General features: G+C 42.1%; 1 protein-coding gene across 20 annotated transcripts in view; it reads right to left on the minus strand.

Annotated features, from left to right (window-relative positions):
- PDE4D (phosphodiesterase 4D) overlaps positions 1–19,809 on the minus strand; it is a 1,644,269-nt gene that overhangs the window by 256,541 nt on the left and 1,367,919 nt on the right. The window contains exon 2 of one of the 20 annotated variants that reach the window (XM_089313194.1): positions 16,184–16,364. The exons of 17 other annotated variants lie outside the window; for them this stretch is intronic. In XM_089313194.1, the coding sequence (XP_089169320.1) occupies positions 16,184–16,188 (5 nt within the window). In that variant the 5' untranslated portion in view covers positions 16,189–16,364. Of the gene's footprint in view, positions 1–16,135; positions 16,365–19,809 lie in introns of all 20 variants that reach the window. 2 more of the 20 variants (XM_089313196.1, XM_089313195.1) reach the window with 2 other exon arrangements.

The following is a 19,809-nucleotide window of genomic DNA, read 5'->3' on the forward strand; positions in this document are numbered from 1 at the left end:
AAATGAAATAAAAGAAATAGGCATTTCTCTAAAGAGCACATACAGATGGCCAACAGTATTTGGAAAGATGCTCCACATCATTAATCATCAGGAAATAGACATACAAACCACAATGAGATGTTATGATGACTTTTACTAAAACTAAAACTAATAACCAATAGTGACAAAGATGTAGAAAAATTGGGATTCTTGTGAGACTATAAAACCATACAGCTGTTATGGAAAACAGTATGGATGTTCTGCCCAAAATTAAAAGTAGAATTACCATATGATATATTAATTTAACTTCTGGGTATTTCCCAAAAGAAATGAGATTAATATAGCAAAGACATTTGCATGCATGCCTATGTTCATGGTGACATTATTCACCCTAAGACATAGAAACAATTGAATATCCAATTGAATAATTGATGGATGAATAAAGAAAATGTGGTGTGTGCGTGTGTGTGTGTGTGTGTGTATGTATAGTGTATAATACAATAGAACATTACAATAGAATATTATCTAGCCTTTAAGAAGCAAAAATTTTGTTATATGCTACAATGACAAGGACACTATATCTAGTGAAATAAATGAGTCACAGGAGGACAAAGGCAAATGATTCCACTTACAGGAGGAATCTAAAGTAACCAAACCAAACACATAAAAGTGAAACATAACAGTGGGGAGCTCAGGGAAGGGGAAACGGGGAGTTGCTGTTCATGTGAGATGGAGTTTCAGTTACAAAAGATGAATAAATTGTAGCCATCTGCTATATGATAGTTTGCTTACAGCTAACAATAATGTACTGCACACTACAAAATGTAAGAGGATTGGGAGCAGGTGTTTTAGCCTAGTGGTTAAGTGCCCGCATCCCACATCTGAGTACCTGGTTTGATTTCTGGCTCTGGTTCCAGATTCCAGTTTCCTAACAGTGTAGATGCTGAAGTGGGTGATCTGTCAGTTAGGCTCCTGCCGCCAATGTGGGAGACCCGGATTGAAGCTCCTAACTTCAGCGTGACCCAACTCTTGTGCAACGCTGACCTAGCCACAGCCATTGCATACATTTGAGAAGTATACCAGTGGATGGGAACAATAAAGAAACAAACATAAATAAATAGCTAGGTTTTTTTTTTAAAAGGGTAAATCTCCTGTCACATGTTTTTGCTTTTTACTACAATTTATATTGTTTGGAGACAAAGAGAAGGATGTGAAATGGGCCTGATATGAGATTGCAGGCTGGACTCTAGAGGGAAAGCCTGCAGTGGCAAAATGGGGTTGATATTTCTAGCAATTACCTAGAAATAAAAGCAATTCAAGTCCTACAAAGATTCAACCAGAAAGTGCAAAGTGTCTATTTTGTAGTCATTATCGGCTTTATTTTATCTGAATGTCATTCAGGCTTCAGAGTGATTGAGGATTAAAAAATAACCACACTCCTTCTCTTTCATCCCATTAACACTTGTTGATCTGGAACTGTGAAGAGGAGGAGGAACTCCACAATAATTTCACTTTTACTTTTCCTGTGCTGCTCATAGCAGGTTACTACCAATTTTTTCCCCCAAGACTACTTCTAAGCTGCTGTGTTTCCCAACTGCAATATTGACATTGGACTTGGCAATGAATTGAAGAAATTGCACACTGCTAGTGAGACTTTAAATGGCATGGTTATCATGAAAAATGGGATAGAAGTTCCTCAAAAAATTAAAAGTGAAACTAGCATATTGTCTGCCAATCTACCTTCTGAATATTTATCCAGAGGATTGAGATCAATAGATTAAAGAAATTTCTGTACCCCTATTTTCACGGCATCCCTGTTCACAATGACCTCCATGTGGAAGCTAAAGCCCGAAGAGTAACACGGGGTATCAGACGGGAAAAGATGCCTCTGTCTTTCTGATTCTGTGACACACAGCAACTAAAATTGCTATCAAAGCCCCACTGGGGACACTGAGCAGTCAATGATGTGTCCCCTACTCCTTCACACTCACATGCGCTTATCGTTCCTACTGCAGACAGAGTGATCCTGCTAAAATGAAGAGCAGATACCCCCAAGAAGGTGCTCAGCTCCCTGAATGGTGCCCTGGTCTATCCAAAGAAACACTCTCTCATCGCAGACGCTTCCGTCTCTCAGTAGATTCAGGTCACTGGTGCCTCCTGTCTGATTTCGTCTTACACCTGCATCTCTTCTTCTTACTCTGTTTCAATCTGAGTTCTCTGCTGTTCTTGAACTTGCACATATGCATCTTGCTCAGGGCCTTTGCATTTACCATCATTGTGGCCTGGACTATTTTTCCCCACATACATCAACTCAACATCACCTTACGTTTACCTACTTAAAGTTACCTTCCTAGCCTTTTCCAACCTCCCCTTCCTTATTATTTTTCTCCTCACACTTATTAGGCTCTGATAAACTTCATTTTATGTTATTATCTTCTAGTTCTATTAGAATGTAATTTTTACAAGTATAGATTTTTAACTGCTTCACTCATGAAGGTAGTCCCAGCATCTACGATAGTGTCTTGCACCTACTTGCTCGATAAATATTTGTATTGTAAGCACAAATGTCTTTAGATGGAGCAGTGTTTACTACTTCCTGGTTAGCATTTACCATGGTGATCTGTATGGCCTTATTTCAAAGGAACTCCATTATTATCTTTTCATTTTAGCTAAGAATTAGTCACTTGTTTAAAGAAAGAGTTCCATCAACTAACGTGATTGGCTGGCTCATTTGAAGGAATAATCTGCAAAGCTACTTCAAGGGCTGGAGTGCCCAGGCATTTTCATGAGGATTACTTTGAATACCTTCCTGTGTGATGGCCTGTCAGCCATGCAGTCACTGGTGGGGTCCAAGTTTTTGTGTCACATGAAGGTTATATGATTTGGAGAACCTGCTTTGGAAAAAATAACGGAAGCAATTCTTACTTTTTTAAACTATATAAAAACCTGTCACTATGTACGGCTGCTCATATCCTCTCCCAGGAACTTGGAGATGGAAGCTAGTGAAGGGCTCTGAGTGTCATCCTCATTCCTGTCCGAATAAGACGGCAGCTGAGGTCATTCCAGAGCAATGAAGGAAGAGAAAGGCAACAGTCGGCTGAAAATGCAGATGGAGTAGCCTCTTTTATATTTAAGGGGGAATTCTTAGTGGAGGCTAACATTTTCTTATTTCCTTTGCTCTGCTCTTCTCACCATTCCTTCCTTCTTCAGTAGTCTACATTTCCAAAGTTTACTCACATTTTCAGAATTTTTCTTGCTTTTTTGCATGATTCTTCCAGGTCAGCGGTTACCACTGGTCCTGGGGGAATAGGGAGTGCTTACACTGGATGGGATGCTGGAGTCACTTGGAAGGTGTGAAGAGGGAGAACTTTTTAAACCATAGCTTTCTCCTGAGAGATGATTTTCTTTTTGAAGGGTGACTATTCCTGGATATTAATTTACATTTATGAAAATCAGTTTCCAAAAGCCTGAAGCTAATGGAATTATTAACTGATGAAACCTTTGTGAAAATGCTTACCATTAGAATATATATTTAGTAGATTAATAAGTCTAGGTAAGATTCTAATTGAAAATGAAAATTGTAATAGTTCTATTGCATTGCCTTTGAAAATATAAGCTAGGCTGGTGCTGCGGCTCACTAGGCTAATCCTCCGCCTATGGAGCCGGCACTCCAGGTTCTAGTCCCACTCGGGGCACCAGATTCTGTCCCGGTTACTCCTCCTACAGTCCAGCTCTCAGCTGTGGCCAAGGAAGGCAGTGGAGGATGGCCCAAGTGCTTGGACCCTGCACCCACATGGGAAACCAGGAGGAAGCACCTGGCTTTGGATCGGTGTAGCTCCGGCCGTAGAGGCCATTTGGGGGTGAACCAATGGACGGAAGACCTTTCTCTCTGTCTCTCTCACTGTCTAACTTTGCCTGAAAAAGAAGGAAGGAAGGAAGGAAGGAAGGAAGGAAGGAAGGAAGGAAGGAAGGAAGGAAGGAAGGAGGGAAGGAGGGAGGGAGGGAGGGAGGGAGGGAGGGAGGGAGGGAGGGAGGGAAGGAAGGAAGGAAGGAAGGAAGGAAGGAAGGAAGGAAAGAAAGAAAGAAAGAAAGAAAGAAAGAAAGAAAGAAAGAAAGAAAGAAAGAAAGAAAGAAAGAAAGAAAGAAAATATAAGCTGAGTCCAATTCTTTTCCACTAATGGGTACGAAGGCTCACACACCATGTTTTCCTCGGGGGTGGAGCCTCCCTCCAACAGGTCAGGAAACTGTTCCTCAGCCCGACCATTACATCTATTTTGGAGAAGTAATTGTACTCATTTTCCAGCCGCAACCATGTAAGCACACAAGGGGGTGTAACAGAACAACAGAGAAGGGTTTCTGAGAGTTGGGTAGCCCAAACTGGGTATATTTCTTCAACCTTTCTGAAGTAGAGCATGAATAGGAATATTATTGCATGACAGCCACAAAATAATCACTTCTTTCTGAAATTATTTTATAATAAATCACACAGAATAAAATAGGGTTTAAAGAGTCACACGAGACAGCTCTCTGTCACTGTGTTATGAGCATATTAAGATTAGGTTTTCCTCATGACTTCTTATATCCAGTGAGTAGCATATGGCTATAAATGATCTTGTAAACAATTTAAAAACATTGGGAAGGGCTGCTAAAGGGCTATGGGATCTCCCTTAAAAATGATTCTGAAGAATAAAGAAATAGTTTCATGTTTCCTTGACAAGGTTTTGTATATAATCCTGACGAAAGAAGAAAGCATCCTGGAAAAGCAGCGCTCTCAATAACCAGGACCATGACTGGGGTCGATGCTGCTTGCTGACTGCCAGATTCCGCTCCTTGCTTGTTCCTTGGAATGTACGTGACCCCGCTGTGTCCATTCTTCCCTTGCAATTAGATCTGGCCATGCGACTGGATGGGAGCAGAAACACTGCTGCCCCTTCCAGCACTGCCCCTCACTCCTCCCACGTGCTCTGCGGGGTGCTTTCTCCTGCCAGCTGGGTGCTGAAGGAGCAGAAGGCCCAGGGAAGGTCACGGCAGCCGGAGAAGGGAGAATCCTGGGCTCTGACCGAGCAAGGAGGCTGTCAGGTCCTCCTAGACACCACTCTACACAGTGACTTGAGGAGGAATGGACCTCCTATTCAACTCACTGAAGGGCTTTATTTGTGAGCACACTAATACTCAAAGCACTAGGGCCAGCGCCACAGCTCACTAGGCTAATCCTCCACCTGCGGCGCCGGCACACCGGCTTCTAGTCCTGGTCGGGGCGCTGGATTCTGTCCCGGTTGCCCTTCTTCCAGGCCAGCTCTCTACTGTGGCCCGGGAAGGCAGTGGAGGATGGCCCAAGTGCTTGGGCCCTGCACCCCATGGGAGACCAGGATAAGTACCTGGCTCCTGCCTTCGGATCAGCGCAGTGTGCCGGCTGCAGCAGCCATTGGAGGGTGAACCAACGGCAAAAAGGAAGACCTTTCTCTCTGTCTCTCTTTCTCACTGTCCACTCTGCCTGTGGGGAAAAAAAAAAGTATATAAAAAAATACTCAATGCACTAGGTTTCACCAAAATAAACTGGGCAGCACTAAAAATATGCTCAATTTTCCAAATATTTCACATTCAATCTACCTCTGGCCCAAGAAAAACCAACTGTTTACCTTGGGATAGCTTTTCTTTCCCCTTGACTTTTCTTGGTTACACATATTTTTGTTGAGAGATTTTTGATTACCCATGTTCTTAAGAGGTGTTAGAGAATAAGTCTGTAGTCATTATGCACACGTGTGATGACTTTGTGTCGTGAGAGCCAGTTCAGTTCTGTTCTGACTGAATGCCAATCAGAAAAGTCACAGACCATGGACTCAAGCATGAAGCTGAGGAGGAACTGTCTCTGGGTCATAGAAGAAATATAGGAGCAGGGTATACGGGATACTAACACTCAGGATTTGGATCCATGCTTCACTACAACCAATGGGGTTTCAGATCACTCCAAGCTGCCTTAGTCAGAGCAGAATTCAGAACACAACATTCCAAATAAGCACATTTCCAGGAATATTAATGCAAGTCTATGGAAAAACACTAGAACTATGCCGTAGGTAACCAAAGCTAGAACAGTCTAGCTCGTGTGCAATGGGACCAGAATTGGGTTGGTTCTGCAGATGGGGAATGTTGCAGCTGTAGTTGTATCAGATGCCTAAGGCCATTTATGGTTTGAACCCAGAGACCCAAATGCTTTTCCAGAGCCAAAAAATCCTGCACCAGAGGAAGAAAAGTAAGCTACTTAGAGCATTCTTTACACCGTGAGGCTCCCAGAATAACGGGTGGTGCCGAAATTGAGTTCTCTGCACTGACCTTCAATCTATTTCTGGTGTAAGAAACCTTTGGTTGTCACTTTAAACATCAAACTCAGATGATCAACACCTCCTGAAGGTGATGTCGTAGCTCACAGGAAAGAATTATCTAGCCCTTCCATAAATACCAGGGTGCTTCAACAAGTTGTGTCAAACACGCGCAGATTTCAAATCTTTTCACACTGATTATGACAGACAATAATATGAGACGTTAATAGGGGAAATGAGGAGAGGAGTATATGGGAAATCTGTGTATTACTATCAGAGTGGTTTTGTTTTATAAATTCAAAACTACCTTGAAGTAAAATGTTAAACAGATTTGGCACCAAAATACGCTTATCTTTTCATCCTATTTTCCCATTAGCTTTCTGAAGTATCCTGGTATTTCATCAACTCACTACTATTGGCAGGCTGAAATCCACGGAGAATGTAAGTACCGTAGAAGTTGCACTAAGCTTCTGCTCCTAAATTAAAATGATATTTTTGCTTCTGCTCAGGATGATCAAACTCAGGGAGAAATTATTCATAAATTCTACTAACTTGCCAAGTCCATAGCCAAAATAAATGTGCAGGTGCCTTCTAAACACATTAGAACTGTTTCTAATACTTGAAGTTGACAAACAACATCGACTGATGACTGTTTGCTTCAACATTAACTACATTTCAAAAAGCACATGCTAAGTTTTACTTCTTCAGCTATTGAAATTCCTCTCCTTTTTGTGCAATGATATCTCTCAAACATTTGCGCAAACTCATCCATTTTGTGCGAATCACCTATTTTCTAGACAGATTCAAATATTCAAGTTGGTGCATTTTGCTTTTCTTTTTTTCTTTTTTTTAACGGGAATTTACTCTGTATTACCTTGGCTCCCATTTTATTTCCCACTTAAGCTCCTTTTAAAAAATGACTTACGCTTTTTTAATGAGGAGTCCGCAATGGTACACGGAGCTCCAAGTATCATGTAAACAAGGCCTTCCAGAATGAGGCAGCCATTCAACCCGGCAAGGATTTCTCTAACTGGCTATAGATGGTCAAGGCAGAACACTCAGATTCAGTGTTTCCTAATAGCTACTGTAACTGTTTTGATTCCTGGCCTGCCAAACAGCACTACACTGTACCACCATAGTGTAAATCTGTAAATAGAATCCCAATATTCCGTCTGCTTTATATAAAATGAATACCACTGGGTGGATCACTTCATTTTAAATGTGCTTATTTATGTTACAAAACTCTTCCTTTTTCATAAATTAAAAGAAATTTTAAAAGGATAGATGTGGCCAGCGCCGCGGCTCACTAGGCTAATCCTCCACCTTGCGGCGCCAGCACACCGGGTTCTAGACCCGGTTGGGGTGCCGGATTCTGTCCCAGTTGCCCCTCTTTCAGTCCAGCTCTCTGCTGTGGCCTGGGAGGGCAGTGGAGGATGGCCCAAGTGCTTGGGCCCTGCACCCCATGGGAGACCAGAAGAAGCACCTGGCTCCTGGCTTCAATTCAGCGCGGTGTGCTGGCTGCAGCGCGCCGGCTGTGGCGGCCATTGGAGGGTGAACCAACGGTAAAGGAAGACCTTTCTCTCTGTCTCTCTCTCTCTCACTGTCCACTCTGCCTGTCCAAAAAAAATAATAATAATAAAAATTTAAAAAGGATAGATGTCATTTTTTAAAAACTCAGGTTGGGAAAACAAACTCAGATATGAATACATATTTTGCTGACCTTTGCCATTTAATTCTGACCAAACTTTGAAAATAGGCTTTGAGAATTACAGAGCAAACAGAGTCTATAGTTCAAGAAATCGAAGTTGGAGTTTTCATAAGCACTTAATGTAGGTACTGTCTTTGCTTTTTTTTCATAGCTTTAAAACCTTAAACAATCTTAAAATGTGATTGCTTTATTCTCCTTTTTCTGTAACGTCAGAAGTAAAATTTAAATTTGACACAAAGGGAAAAATAAATCCAAACTGTTCACACTTATTCTGCTCTTTGCTTCTTTCTACACAGCTGTCCTTTAGACTTGCAATGTAATTGTTAGCTTGAATTCCATGTATGCCACCAAACCCACTAAGGTCCCAGGCTCCTCAGATCACAAGATACTAATCTCTCCAGGTGCCCTGGCTGCTTTACCATTTGCCACATCCAAGAGCTCCATGTGGGCCTCCTGCAGTCTGACAACCCGCCCTTGGGGAGACAGGGAGACAACAGCATTCCACAAAGGCCTTTCCTTCCTGTGCTTCTCCTGTGGGCCATGGCCACCCAGGGTATTGCTAAAGCCCTCTCACAGCCATTGTCAATGGAATTCACACAGTGACCCTGGACAACAGGTGGTCTGGGTGGGGAGGAGATTCTTATCTTCCTTTGCCAAGGAGGAGGTTAAGGCTGGGAAGGAGGCAATGGTGTGCTGGGATTATGATCACTCGGACCAAAATCTTCTGATCTTTGGACTGAAGATTTAAATGGAGGATTCAGCAACTGGGTTAGTTTCAATTTCATAAGCACTGAAACAGGCAAATTTTTCTTTTTAATGTCCCCTATTAGAACTCACTGAGATATTATCTAGCTGAGCACAATGTTCAAAACCTCTGGGCAGAATACCATATTTTGCTGAAATGAATAGATATGTTGACATGTCTCTAAATAACACAGTGGAAAAAAAATTGAAAGGGATTATGGTAATGTTGTTAATCATCCCCCAAATATTGCATTGCAGAGTATGGTAAATGGGTAATGACATATAGAGAAACATACAGCAAATAGCCATAGGGTTACACTTATTGAAGCATATTGCAAACCAGCTTTGCCAGACAAAGAAGTGTTCACTTCACATTTTAAAGAATATTTGAGGAAAAGGGAACGTGTTTCTTCATAGCACAGAGATATGAAGTGGCCCTGGGCGGAGGATTTGGAACCCTGTATCTGAGTTCTGACTCTGTTGCTCCCAGCTGTGAATCTGGCCAGCTTCTTGACTTCTCTGGGACTTAGCTACTTTATCAGAAAAATACAGAGATTTGTCAGCAGTCATTCTCAACTCCTGCTCTGCCCATCCCTTTAGAGAGGCTTTTGAAACTACAGATTCTTAGGTTTCCCTTTGGAAGACAGTCAGCAGATGTGGGTCTGGACCCAGGAGTCCATGTTTCTGAACAGCTGTCACGGCTACATGACGAGTTGTCAGGTGGGGAACACCAGGCGTGAGGATCTGTGGTTCCGCCCGGCTTCCACATTCCTGACCCCAACTGCACAACACTGAACCCAGCTCAGGCGCTCTCTGCTGCACTCACTTGCTGGGAAGGAGGGTGGCACTGGGACCCAACGGTGGCCTCCGCCAGCGTCCTAGGTGGTGTCCCTGCCCACTTGCCCAGCGCTTCTAGGAACCTTCCTCTGTTATCAGGATGCTGTTTACAGCTGAGTGGAAGGAAGAAAGAAGGGAAGAGAGGAGGAAGGGAAAGAGCCGATAGAGGCAGGGAGGAACCAAAGAGGGAAGGAAGAAAAGGGAAATAGTTTGGGGTGATGGAAAATGTGATTATGTTACTTCCTTGCCTAGAAAAGTGGCTTAAAAGTTTTCGGTGGCATTTAAAACCTGGTCCCAACTCTCTCTGTGGCCCCTCCACAGATACTTCTGCTCAAACTGTTTAGGGTGCATTTTACAGATGTGCAAGTCTGGCCAAGCCCCACCAATTTCTGCCTCACAAAATCTTTCTTCTTCTGATAACTCAATATATAATTACTAGTGTGTTGCCAATTCACCCTACTGCAATTCCAAACATCTTATTGACACCCTCAATAAAGCGGTATCTCAGGCTGGTATTGCAGCTGGCTTTCGGCTCATTTCTCCCCTTATTAACTACCCCTCTCCAGCTATGCGAGTTTAGGGACCTCTTATTTGAATGATCATAATAAAGTTAACATTTACACTGTGCTTGGCCATTTACCAAATGTTTTTACATTCACTGGTTTATTTGTTCTTCATAACACTTCTGTGAAATAACAATTATTGTCATGCTATTTTTATAGATAATTAAACTGCCAGCAGGAGGTTTATGAGCTACTGGTTCATGATGGAGCTGAGATTTGAACCTGGATCCTGTGAATTCAAATCCTGTGCTCTTTCTACATTACTTAACAAGGCAGTGGAAGATAGCAGGTGGTCAATAAATGGACGTGAAATGACTAAGCAAATGAATGACAAGTGAGAGTAGCATCAAGGAATTGGGAAAGTAATCATGTCTGAGGATAGAGAAAACTACGTTTGTATCTTGAATCTGTTGCTTGCTAGCTGGATAATGTTGACAATTTACTTTGCACTTCTGTTTCCTCATTTACCACGTACATAGATAATTTTGCCCTCATAAAGGAGTGTGTGCGCGTGTGTGTTGGTGTGGGTGTGAACTCAATGATACAAAGCCTGCACTGTGCCCACTGCAGTGTGTGTCACAGAGCAAGGACTCACTGCATGCTGACTACCTTACTTGGAGTAAGAGGCAATCTTTCTATTATTAATTGTGTCTGGGTTCTATGCCTAGGCCACTCTGCAGTCATTCTTGAGATTTTCACCTTGTCTCATCTTCACTGAGCCACTAAGGTGGTCAACTGCATGGGTTACAGTTGCCTGAGTTCAAACCTTGAGTCTTTCCCTTATCAGCCAGGGGAGCTTGGCCCAGTTACTCAGTCTCCCCATGAAGCTGTCTCTTCTGTAAAACAGAGAACAGTGTCTGGCCTGCAAGCACCATCTGTGAAGATATGTGGGTAACAAAAGGTGTTCTGAGCAGAAGGATAGAAGTTTGTTCTTCGTGCTTCTCAACCAAAATTGGTAACTCTTGCAACTAGAATGAGTATCACTGGAATCTTGTCATTTTCCTTTGGATTAGTAGATGACAATAAATCGATGAGCAAATGAAGAATGTGTGATAACTCAAATGTGTACAGTGAATAAAATAAGCTTGAGCATTTTGTATTTAAACAGGCCAGCACTGTGGCATAGTGGACTAAGTCTCCACCTGCCATCCCTATGGGTGCTGGTTTGTGTCCCAGCTGTTCCTCTTCTGATCCAGCTCTCTGGTATGGCCTGAGAAAGCAGTGGAAGATGGCCCAATTACTTGGGCCCCTGCACCCACATGGGAGACCCAGAAGAAGTTCTTCACTGGCTCAGATCGGCCTTGCTCCAGCCGTTGCAGCCATTTGGGGAGTGAACCAGCAGGTGGAAGACCTCTCTCTCTCTCTGTCTCTTCCTCTCTTTGTCTGTAACTCTGACGCTCAAATAAATAAATAAATTGGAAAAAAAAAAACCAACAATGAAATATCAGTTCTCATGAATTTGAGTGAAAGTAAAAAAAAAACAAAAAACAAAAAACTTGACTTTTGTTGAACAGCTTGTATTTCTACCTTTGATGTTCTCATTTAAAATAACAAAAAAATCACTTTAAAAACAAGCCTCTTACTTTCTCAGCCCCACTAGTAAGCAGGAAAAAATGGAGAGAGAAAAAAGGTATCATATTCTAGAAACTGTTCAGTGAGTCATAGTTATCCCTTTTCAATACTCTGAACACCCCGTTTCATCTGAGAAATTTCAAAATAGTGAAAAATTTAAAAAAAAACATAAAATACAGATAACTTATGGTGCCAAAAAAATCAACCAAAATATAATTATCTCTCTCATTCTCCAGTTTTGCATATGGTGTGAGGCAAGGGAAAAGGTATTTTCGCGTTTAAAATGGTATAAGCCATATGAGATCAGTGTCCTCCGGCGTATCTAGAAATCTGAGATATTTACTGCACAGACATGATATTAAGATGACCTCAGAAAGGTTATCTCTGGAATGCTGCAGATTGAGTTGCATCTGGAAGGCCAGGTAGTTCTGTTACCAAAATAAATCCTGCTTAAGCAATGGCAAACATGGAGGAGAAACCAAAGAAGATAGCTTTTCACCATCTCTTAGCTGGAGCTCTGCATAGTCAAGTGAACTTGGCAGAAAATGGTGAACCGTCTGCATTTAAATCTACCTCTTTGGGTCTAAGTGTCAGGGGTATGGCATCTGCGTGTTGATTGGCCGGTGCCTTCTCTGGGAACTCCCACCCGATAGCATGCTGCTAACACAGTTCATGCTTTCGGCAATGCCGAACCCTTAGCTGACATGCCTTCTCACTGGAGACCTCGCTACCCCAGCACTGCTCTCTGCCAGTGAATTCCAGGACAAACCCTAGCAGCTCCCCAAAGTGAGCCTGCCCAGGCAATCCTCACGGAAGTGGTTCGCCCTGTCCCTGGCACCCAGCTGCATCTGTTCTTTGGGCCTTTCACCAAGGGTAGAATGAAAACAGCAAATGATACTACTGCTAGAGAATGTATTATTCCTAAGCATTTCATATCCATTTGTCATTTGATCGTAGGCCTTTTATTACTATGCTGGGTGAAGAAACCAAATGCCACTTAGTGTCCCCAAGTATCCTGTCATTGCAGATACTACGTGGGCTTTGAAACCAGACCTGGATTGGAACAGGTCCTGCTCCTTGTCCTCAAGCAGAACTAGTGGGCCCCTTCATGCCCCAGCTGTCACATTCGGTGTGAAGGATTATAAAGCACATGTATTTAGAAAGCCAATGTTAAAGCGCCAAGAGCTTTGGAAGTAGTACATGCTTAGTAAATGTTAATGTACTTTTTATTCTCCTGCCTTTAAGTACACTGAAGTTTCCCCAATACTGCTTTTGTATTCTAATCAGATGGCCTTAATCTGGCTCACTGCACATATCCTGAGTTTCACCACATGCACCTAATACAGTATCAAAGTCAATCCTTCCAGCCATTAAGACTAACAGCCAGGACACGACCTCTCAGTTCAGAGTCTACCCGAGCTCACAGTTTTCCTTGGAGGTGTTAGTTATTCACAGCCTCTGTTACAGCACAATTCTTCATTTCTTTGACTCTAAGACTCATTTTCTGTGGCTGTGATGCTGTTCAGAGCAGAGGATGTGATCTGAATCCTGGTTTGAAAAGAACCAACTAGAGACTAGTTGAAAACTCTTGTTGAATACTACATTCCCACTGATGCCTGGGGTGACATGCCAGTTCCAGCAAGAGAGGAGGACACAGCTAAGAGTGGGGAGTTCCAGAGTTAGGATTTCTTTGCCCCAGAGCTCACCAACTGACTTCCTGCAGCGTTCCTAGCTCTAGGTATTTGGCAAGTGGCGTATGTAACGAATGAACAGCGCATGCCTGTGGAGCACTGGGCTCTGAGCTCAAGGCCTACTTGTCTTGCTGGTGAACCAGCCAAGCGGTCCGACTGGTAAGACAAGTGGAGTCCCGACAGGTGCAGAACCTGCTCTGGACCTTTCTGCTAAATTCTGTTCCAATAAGAGCCTGTACCTGCAGTCACCCTGTCGCAGAGGGTTTTAAATTTTGGAGGTTGAGAACCATTTGAGCATCAGAGAACTTGTAAAATTTTAGAAATGGAAGCCTTCAGAAAAATTCACACACACATGTACACACACTCACTCACACACACACACACATACCACTATGGATGTCATTCCAGAGAGCTCACAATGGCATAATGGTTAAGCCTAAAGGATTCTGTGTCAAATAGCCTGGATTAAAATCATGGCTTTACTGCTACATAGTTCTGTGACCTTCTGCAAGTAATTTATCCCCTTTCAATTTCATTGTCCTCATCTTTGAAATGGGAACAGGAGTACCTATCTGATGGGATCCACAGGAGATTCAAAGGAGATTAAGCACGTGAGGCACGTAGCACACTGTGTGACGCTTAACAAGCACTTTGCAAATATTTACGAGTATTTCAAGGGGGTTCTAGATCCTGGAGGCTTATTTGTGGCCAGCAGATGAATCATGTCTCCTACAAAGACAAAGTTCAAACCAATGCAGACAATTCACCAAGCATAAAAACAAGATCACACTGAAGGTAAATAATTATCAATAAAGGACCATTCAGCAAGTAGGTCTGCTACCCTGCCTGGCCCTGAGCAAGCAGGACAAAACCTCCCATTTTTTCTAATGAGCAGCATTTGTGTCATTTGCTGCACCAGTTTGTACCAGCCCCAGCTGAGAACTTGGCAGCCACGGCTGCTTTTTGCACTTGACCGAAAAGGAAAACAGCTTCTTGGCTGTCTGGACCTTATAAGGCTGTAGTCCTGTTTCTGGCATGTTCTTTAAAAGGCTATAGGTGTAAAAAATGGCTTCTACAGGTTCTGATGAAAGAATATTTAAGCATCCAGCTCTCGACAAATGCTGTCGCTTTTCATAAATCAGGAGGGAGGGTAACTCAGCTTGACAGTCACAGCTCTGGGATAAATCCCAGTGACACTCAGGAGACCACATTACATGGTTTAACTAAATATGACTTGAAATAAGTAGGCCTTGGAGAGAGCTTTTCTTTTGGGACTATCCAGAGACCTTTCTAGTATACCTTTCTAGTATATTTTCTTTTTAAACATTTGACTTGTGCTTCAAGGTACCCTATTTTAGCCAAAGTAGATTCTTTAACCAAATCAGTCTGCTCTGAAGTCATTGAGTCATTTAGCGGTTAATTTCAGAGACAATCTTTTTTAGTGGTTATGTTAATTTTAAAGACAATATTTTTTTAAATTATTTTTGTTACCCAACACACTCTTGGCATCATTGTAAGCAAACAAGTTAAGAGCAAGATTCGTGCTGAGAGAATTAATGCACACATTAAGCATTTTAAGCACTCTAAGAGCCAAGACAGCTTCCTCAAACGTGTGAAGGAAAATGACCAGAGAAAGAAGGAAGCCAAAGAGAAAGGTACCTGGGTTCAACTGAAGCACCAGCTTGCTCCACCCAGAGAAGCCCACTTTGTCAGGACCATTGGAAGGGAACCTTAGCTGCTGGAACCCATTCCTGATGACTGCATGGCATACAAAGTGTAAAAAACAAAGACCTCTGGAGTGAAAAACAAAACCCTGTTTCTTACACACGCTTTATTGCTAAACCGGGTGAGGGAGAATGAACTGGGCAAAGCCCTGCGATGGCTGACACAGGTGCAAATTACAGCTCTACAGTAGCCCAGAGAACCTCACACTTTGTAGGGGGTTCTGTGAGCAGCAGAATCATTATTTTATTTTCAATAAAGTTTCACTGATGTTCTTTCAACGGGTCATACCAGACTCTCTGAGTTGTGCCTGCTGCTTTCTTTTTTTTTTTTTAAGATTTTATTTATTTGACAGAGTTACAGAGAGAAGTAGAGACAGAGAGAGAGGTCTCCCATTCGCTGGTTCACTCCTCAGATGGCCGCAACAGCTGGAGTTGTGCTGATCTGAAGCCAGGAGCTTCCTCGGGGTCTCCTACATGGGTGCAGGGGCCCAAGGAAATGGACCACCTTCTACTGCTATCCCAGGCCACAGCAGAGAGCAGGATCGAAAGAGGTGCAGCTGGGACTAGAACCGCTGCCACATGGGATGCCAGCCCTTCAGGCCAGGGCTTTAACCCACTGCACCACAGCGCTGGCCCCGTGCCTACTGCTTTCGACCTCAACTCAATCTCTACTCCAACGGCAGGGGAAAGAGGGATGAGAAAAATACAAGGGGAACACCTAAGTAAACAGAATTTAGTCATGACAAAAGATGCAACAGGACAAGTTATAACCAATAATCCACCATCGTTTCAAATGTCCGAAACTACAATTATATCTTCGCTGTAGGAATAATGACATCACTATGATACATGACAAGTGGGGTAATAGGAGTTAGCATTTATTGAATATTTACTATCTGTTAGGGGCTGTGTTAAGTTCTTTTGCTTGACTTATTTGCTTTACTCCTCACAATAACTGCAGGCAGAGGAACCGGAGATGCAGTGCAGCTGAGTGACTTACAGACAGGTGTACAGCTAGTGTCAAAGCACCTAAGTCAGAGCTCCTCACCACATCCTGGTATTCCTCACAGTGTGACCGGAGTCAACCGCGGTGCTTGTCAACAATGAACAGTTCAGGAGCTGTTGTGGCACAGTGGGCTAAGCTGCCTCCAGGATGATGGCGTCCCACAGTGGAGAGCTAGTTTGACTCCTGGCTATTCTGCTTCTGATTCAGATCTCTGCTGATGTGCCTGGAAAGCAGCGGATGATGCCCCAATTATTCGTGTCCCTGTCATTCATGTGGGAGACCGGGATGGGCCCATGGCTTCAGCCTGGCCCAGCTCCAGCTGTTGCAACTAACTGGGGAGTGAACCAGTAGAGAGATGATCTCTCTGTACTCCCCTGCCTTTCAAATAAAAAATATAAATCTTAAAAAAAAAAAAGATTTGTTCACATAGCAAGTGTCTTTAAGTGGGTTGAAAGAAATATTTGGCAATACAGTACTATTGAGAGGTTTATAAACATTTAGATTCTGTGACTCAGTAATAGCATTTCTAAGGATTTTTGCTTAATTAGCCAGAGATACAGATAAAAATAATTTTTACAAAATGCTCAATAAAATATGATTCATAATAGAGAACAGGAAGAAAACATAAATGTTCAACAAGGAAATAATGGCTACACAAATCATCTGTGCCACTATTAGACTAACAAATCTACCTAGAATCCTAAATTATACAAGAAAGCACTAATGAAAAATGTCCAGTGAACAATGCAGTATGCAAAACAGCATAACTAGTCCCACTCTTCATCTGGCAAAGAGCAACAGCACAAACACAGGAACTTATCACAGGGACCAACTTGGATCCGTCAACTTTACCCTGGTACAACTTTATGCTGGTACAAAATCAATCCATTCAGTTCTCTTCTTTCAGAACAATTTTAAATAAATGACATGAGATGTTCAACACCTTATTGTAAAACAGACTTTTTATTAGATTGTGCCTAACAACAGACTAAAGTAAGTGTTCTTAACACATTTAAATTAGGCTAGGCTAAGCTATATTTGAGAGTTCTTCAACATGTTTGTGGAAACAGAATTTTCAAATTTATTTTGGTAGAAAAAAGTCTGGAATCCATGCATAGTTTTTTTTGTCATAATGTGCATTTTAGATTAACTTTTTAAATATTCCTTGGATGTATGTATTTCAACATTTTTTGCACCAAAAATAAATTTAATTTTCATTCTCTTTTCCATGATCATTTTGCCATACCTGTGTATGGGTGTATGTGTGTGTGCACTTCAAAGAGTTAGGCAGGAAAGAAACCAGTTGATTTTTAATGATGGCTGTCCTTGAATGCTGCAATGGTAGGTGGTTTATAATATGCACATTTCCAGAGTTCAACAAGGAATGTGCTATGAGGGAGTCTTCAGAAGCAGGCATGAAAATTCATATTATGAAAAAACTGTGCATGTATTTCAAAGTGTTTTCCACCAAAATAAAAGCAACTATCAATTTTATTTTCCTCAAACTTTCTGAAGTACCTTCATATATCTTGCAGTTAGAAAAACATGAGTTACTACAAAATAATTCAATGAGAAACTATGTTTGGAAAGTCACTCATGGTGCTACAGGAGGCATGTCTGTCTAACACTCCTTGCTAACAAAAAGGCCACTGAAGCCAGCCTCACCAATGTCCCCACTGACAGTAAATCTGGGAATAATTGTGCTGTCAGCGGAGCGCCCAGCTCCAACGCCACAATTATGAGCTCGGGTCCACAGGACACGTTGGAAGTGGCGGGGAATGTCAGCTTGCACAAAAATAATGGTCAAGCGAATGTGTGCTTCTGCCCAAAATGGAAAGTATGGTGGCTGTAACTGGATATTGTAAATAAGTGGTCGAAGGATCCCTGAATAAGCCTCCTTGCAACAGATTTTTCATTCTGGAATCTGCGTCAGGCTCACAGACATGAAGACGTCCAGGAAGCTATTATCTGTTTACCTCTAATTTATTTTTAAAATTGTACATGGCAGCAATGAGACAAACTATTTTTCCAGAGAAAAATAAAATTAGCTTTAAAGTCTCTGAGTTTTTGAAAACTCTTACCAAACAAAACTTCTGTGTATCACGTACTTGTCAAACATAGCCTCAATAAAACATCATTTCTCACAGAACGTACATCTGAATGTATATACCGGAACTTCTAATCTTGCCTCCGCCAATAGCTCTGTGCCTCTGATCTGATTTCTTAGCCTCTCCACAACTTTCTTTGGTCATCTACATGTGCAGACGGGACTACTTCTGCCACGCATAGTTTTGGGAAGCTGGGTAAGAAAATGTCACTAAAATTTGGTGTACAATCCTAGACACATGGTAAACACGGAGTAAAATGAGCTTGATTATTCTCTTTCCTGCCAAATAAATGACATGATTTCAACCTTCTCCAAAGTCTTCCAGAAATACAGGACTATAGTCAAATAAGTGGCTCTGTGAGTGTGTGCAATGAAAAAATAAAGTCGATAGCTTTAAAGACAGGCAGATAACTAGCATCTGCTAAAGCAACAGCAACTCAACCTTTGAAAAGCCTTCGTGGTCCTTGGAGAGTTGTGTTCAGGGAAAGGTGTTCACTAGGGAAAGACAGGACAACCTACTCTCTTTGCTGCAGTCACCTTTGTCTGATCCACACAATGACACCTATTTAGAAAGATCCCAATATTATTTCCTTTTAATTTAATTTTTTTTGACAGGCAGAGTGGACAGTGAGAGAGAGAGACACACACACACACACAGAGAAAGGTCTTCCTTTTCCGTTGGTTCACCCCCTAAGTGGCCGCTGTGGCCGGCACACCATGTTGATCCGAAGCCCGGAGCCAGGTGCTTCCTCCTGGTCTCCCATGGGGTGCAGGGCCCAAGCACTTGGGCCATCCTCCACTGCTCTTCCGGGCCACAGCAGAGAGCTGGACTGGAAGAGGGGCAACCAGGACAGAATCCGGTGCCTCAACCGGGACTAGAACCCGGTGTGCTGGCGCCGCAGGTGGAGGATTAGCCTAGTGAGCCACGGCGCCGGCCTACCAATATTATTTCTTTTAAAATACTGAGACAAACCTCTTGGAAGTTTCCCCAAAGCCTCTGGCAATAAACATATTTCAACCTCTGTTTTGCTGTTTGTAGACTTTGTGTATGGTTAGGTTATGAAATAAAAATGAGTGTGGCATAACAGATAGAATTTACAAATAACAGCAAAACTGTACAGATTGATGTTGAAATTATGTACTCATTATCCAAATAAAAACACATAAATACCTAAAAAGAAATAGATAACTACTCCTCAGGCCATCCATCTCTTATTGAATAATAGCAGTTGATGTCATATATCTAGTTACAATCATCCTGATCTTAAATCTGATATGAAAACCTGTCCCTAGATGGGGACTCTATTAATCTTAAGTGATAATTTCAGCCATGATGATGAATGGCTCTATAATTTTTAAACAGTTGCAATTATTAAGCAAAGATTAACCATTTATAAAAATCTTTTATGCGATTGCTCTTCATTGAAAGGAAGGCTGGATCTGCATATGTGTCAACACATTAATAAACTACACACATGCAATCAGTGTATTCAACAATTGGGAATCATGCTTCTGCTTTTTCAGATAATGTGAATTTCTTTTATTTCTTTGTACGAATTCT

Source organism: Oryctolagus cuniculus, chromosome 14 (assembly GCF_051225735.1).
Source record: "Oryctolagus cuniculus isolate XC-2025 breed Fujian yellow rabbit chromosome 14, ASM5122573v1, whole genome shotgun sequence".
Taxonomy (NCBI): domain Eukaryota; kingdom Metazoa; phylum Chordata; class Mammalia; order Lagomorpha; family Leporidae; genus Oryctolagus; species Oryctolagus cuniculus.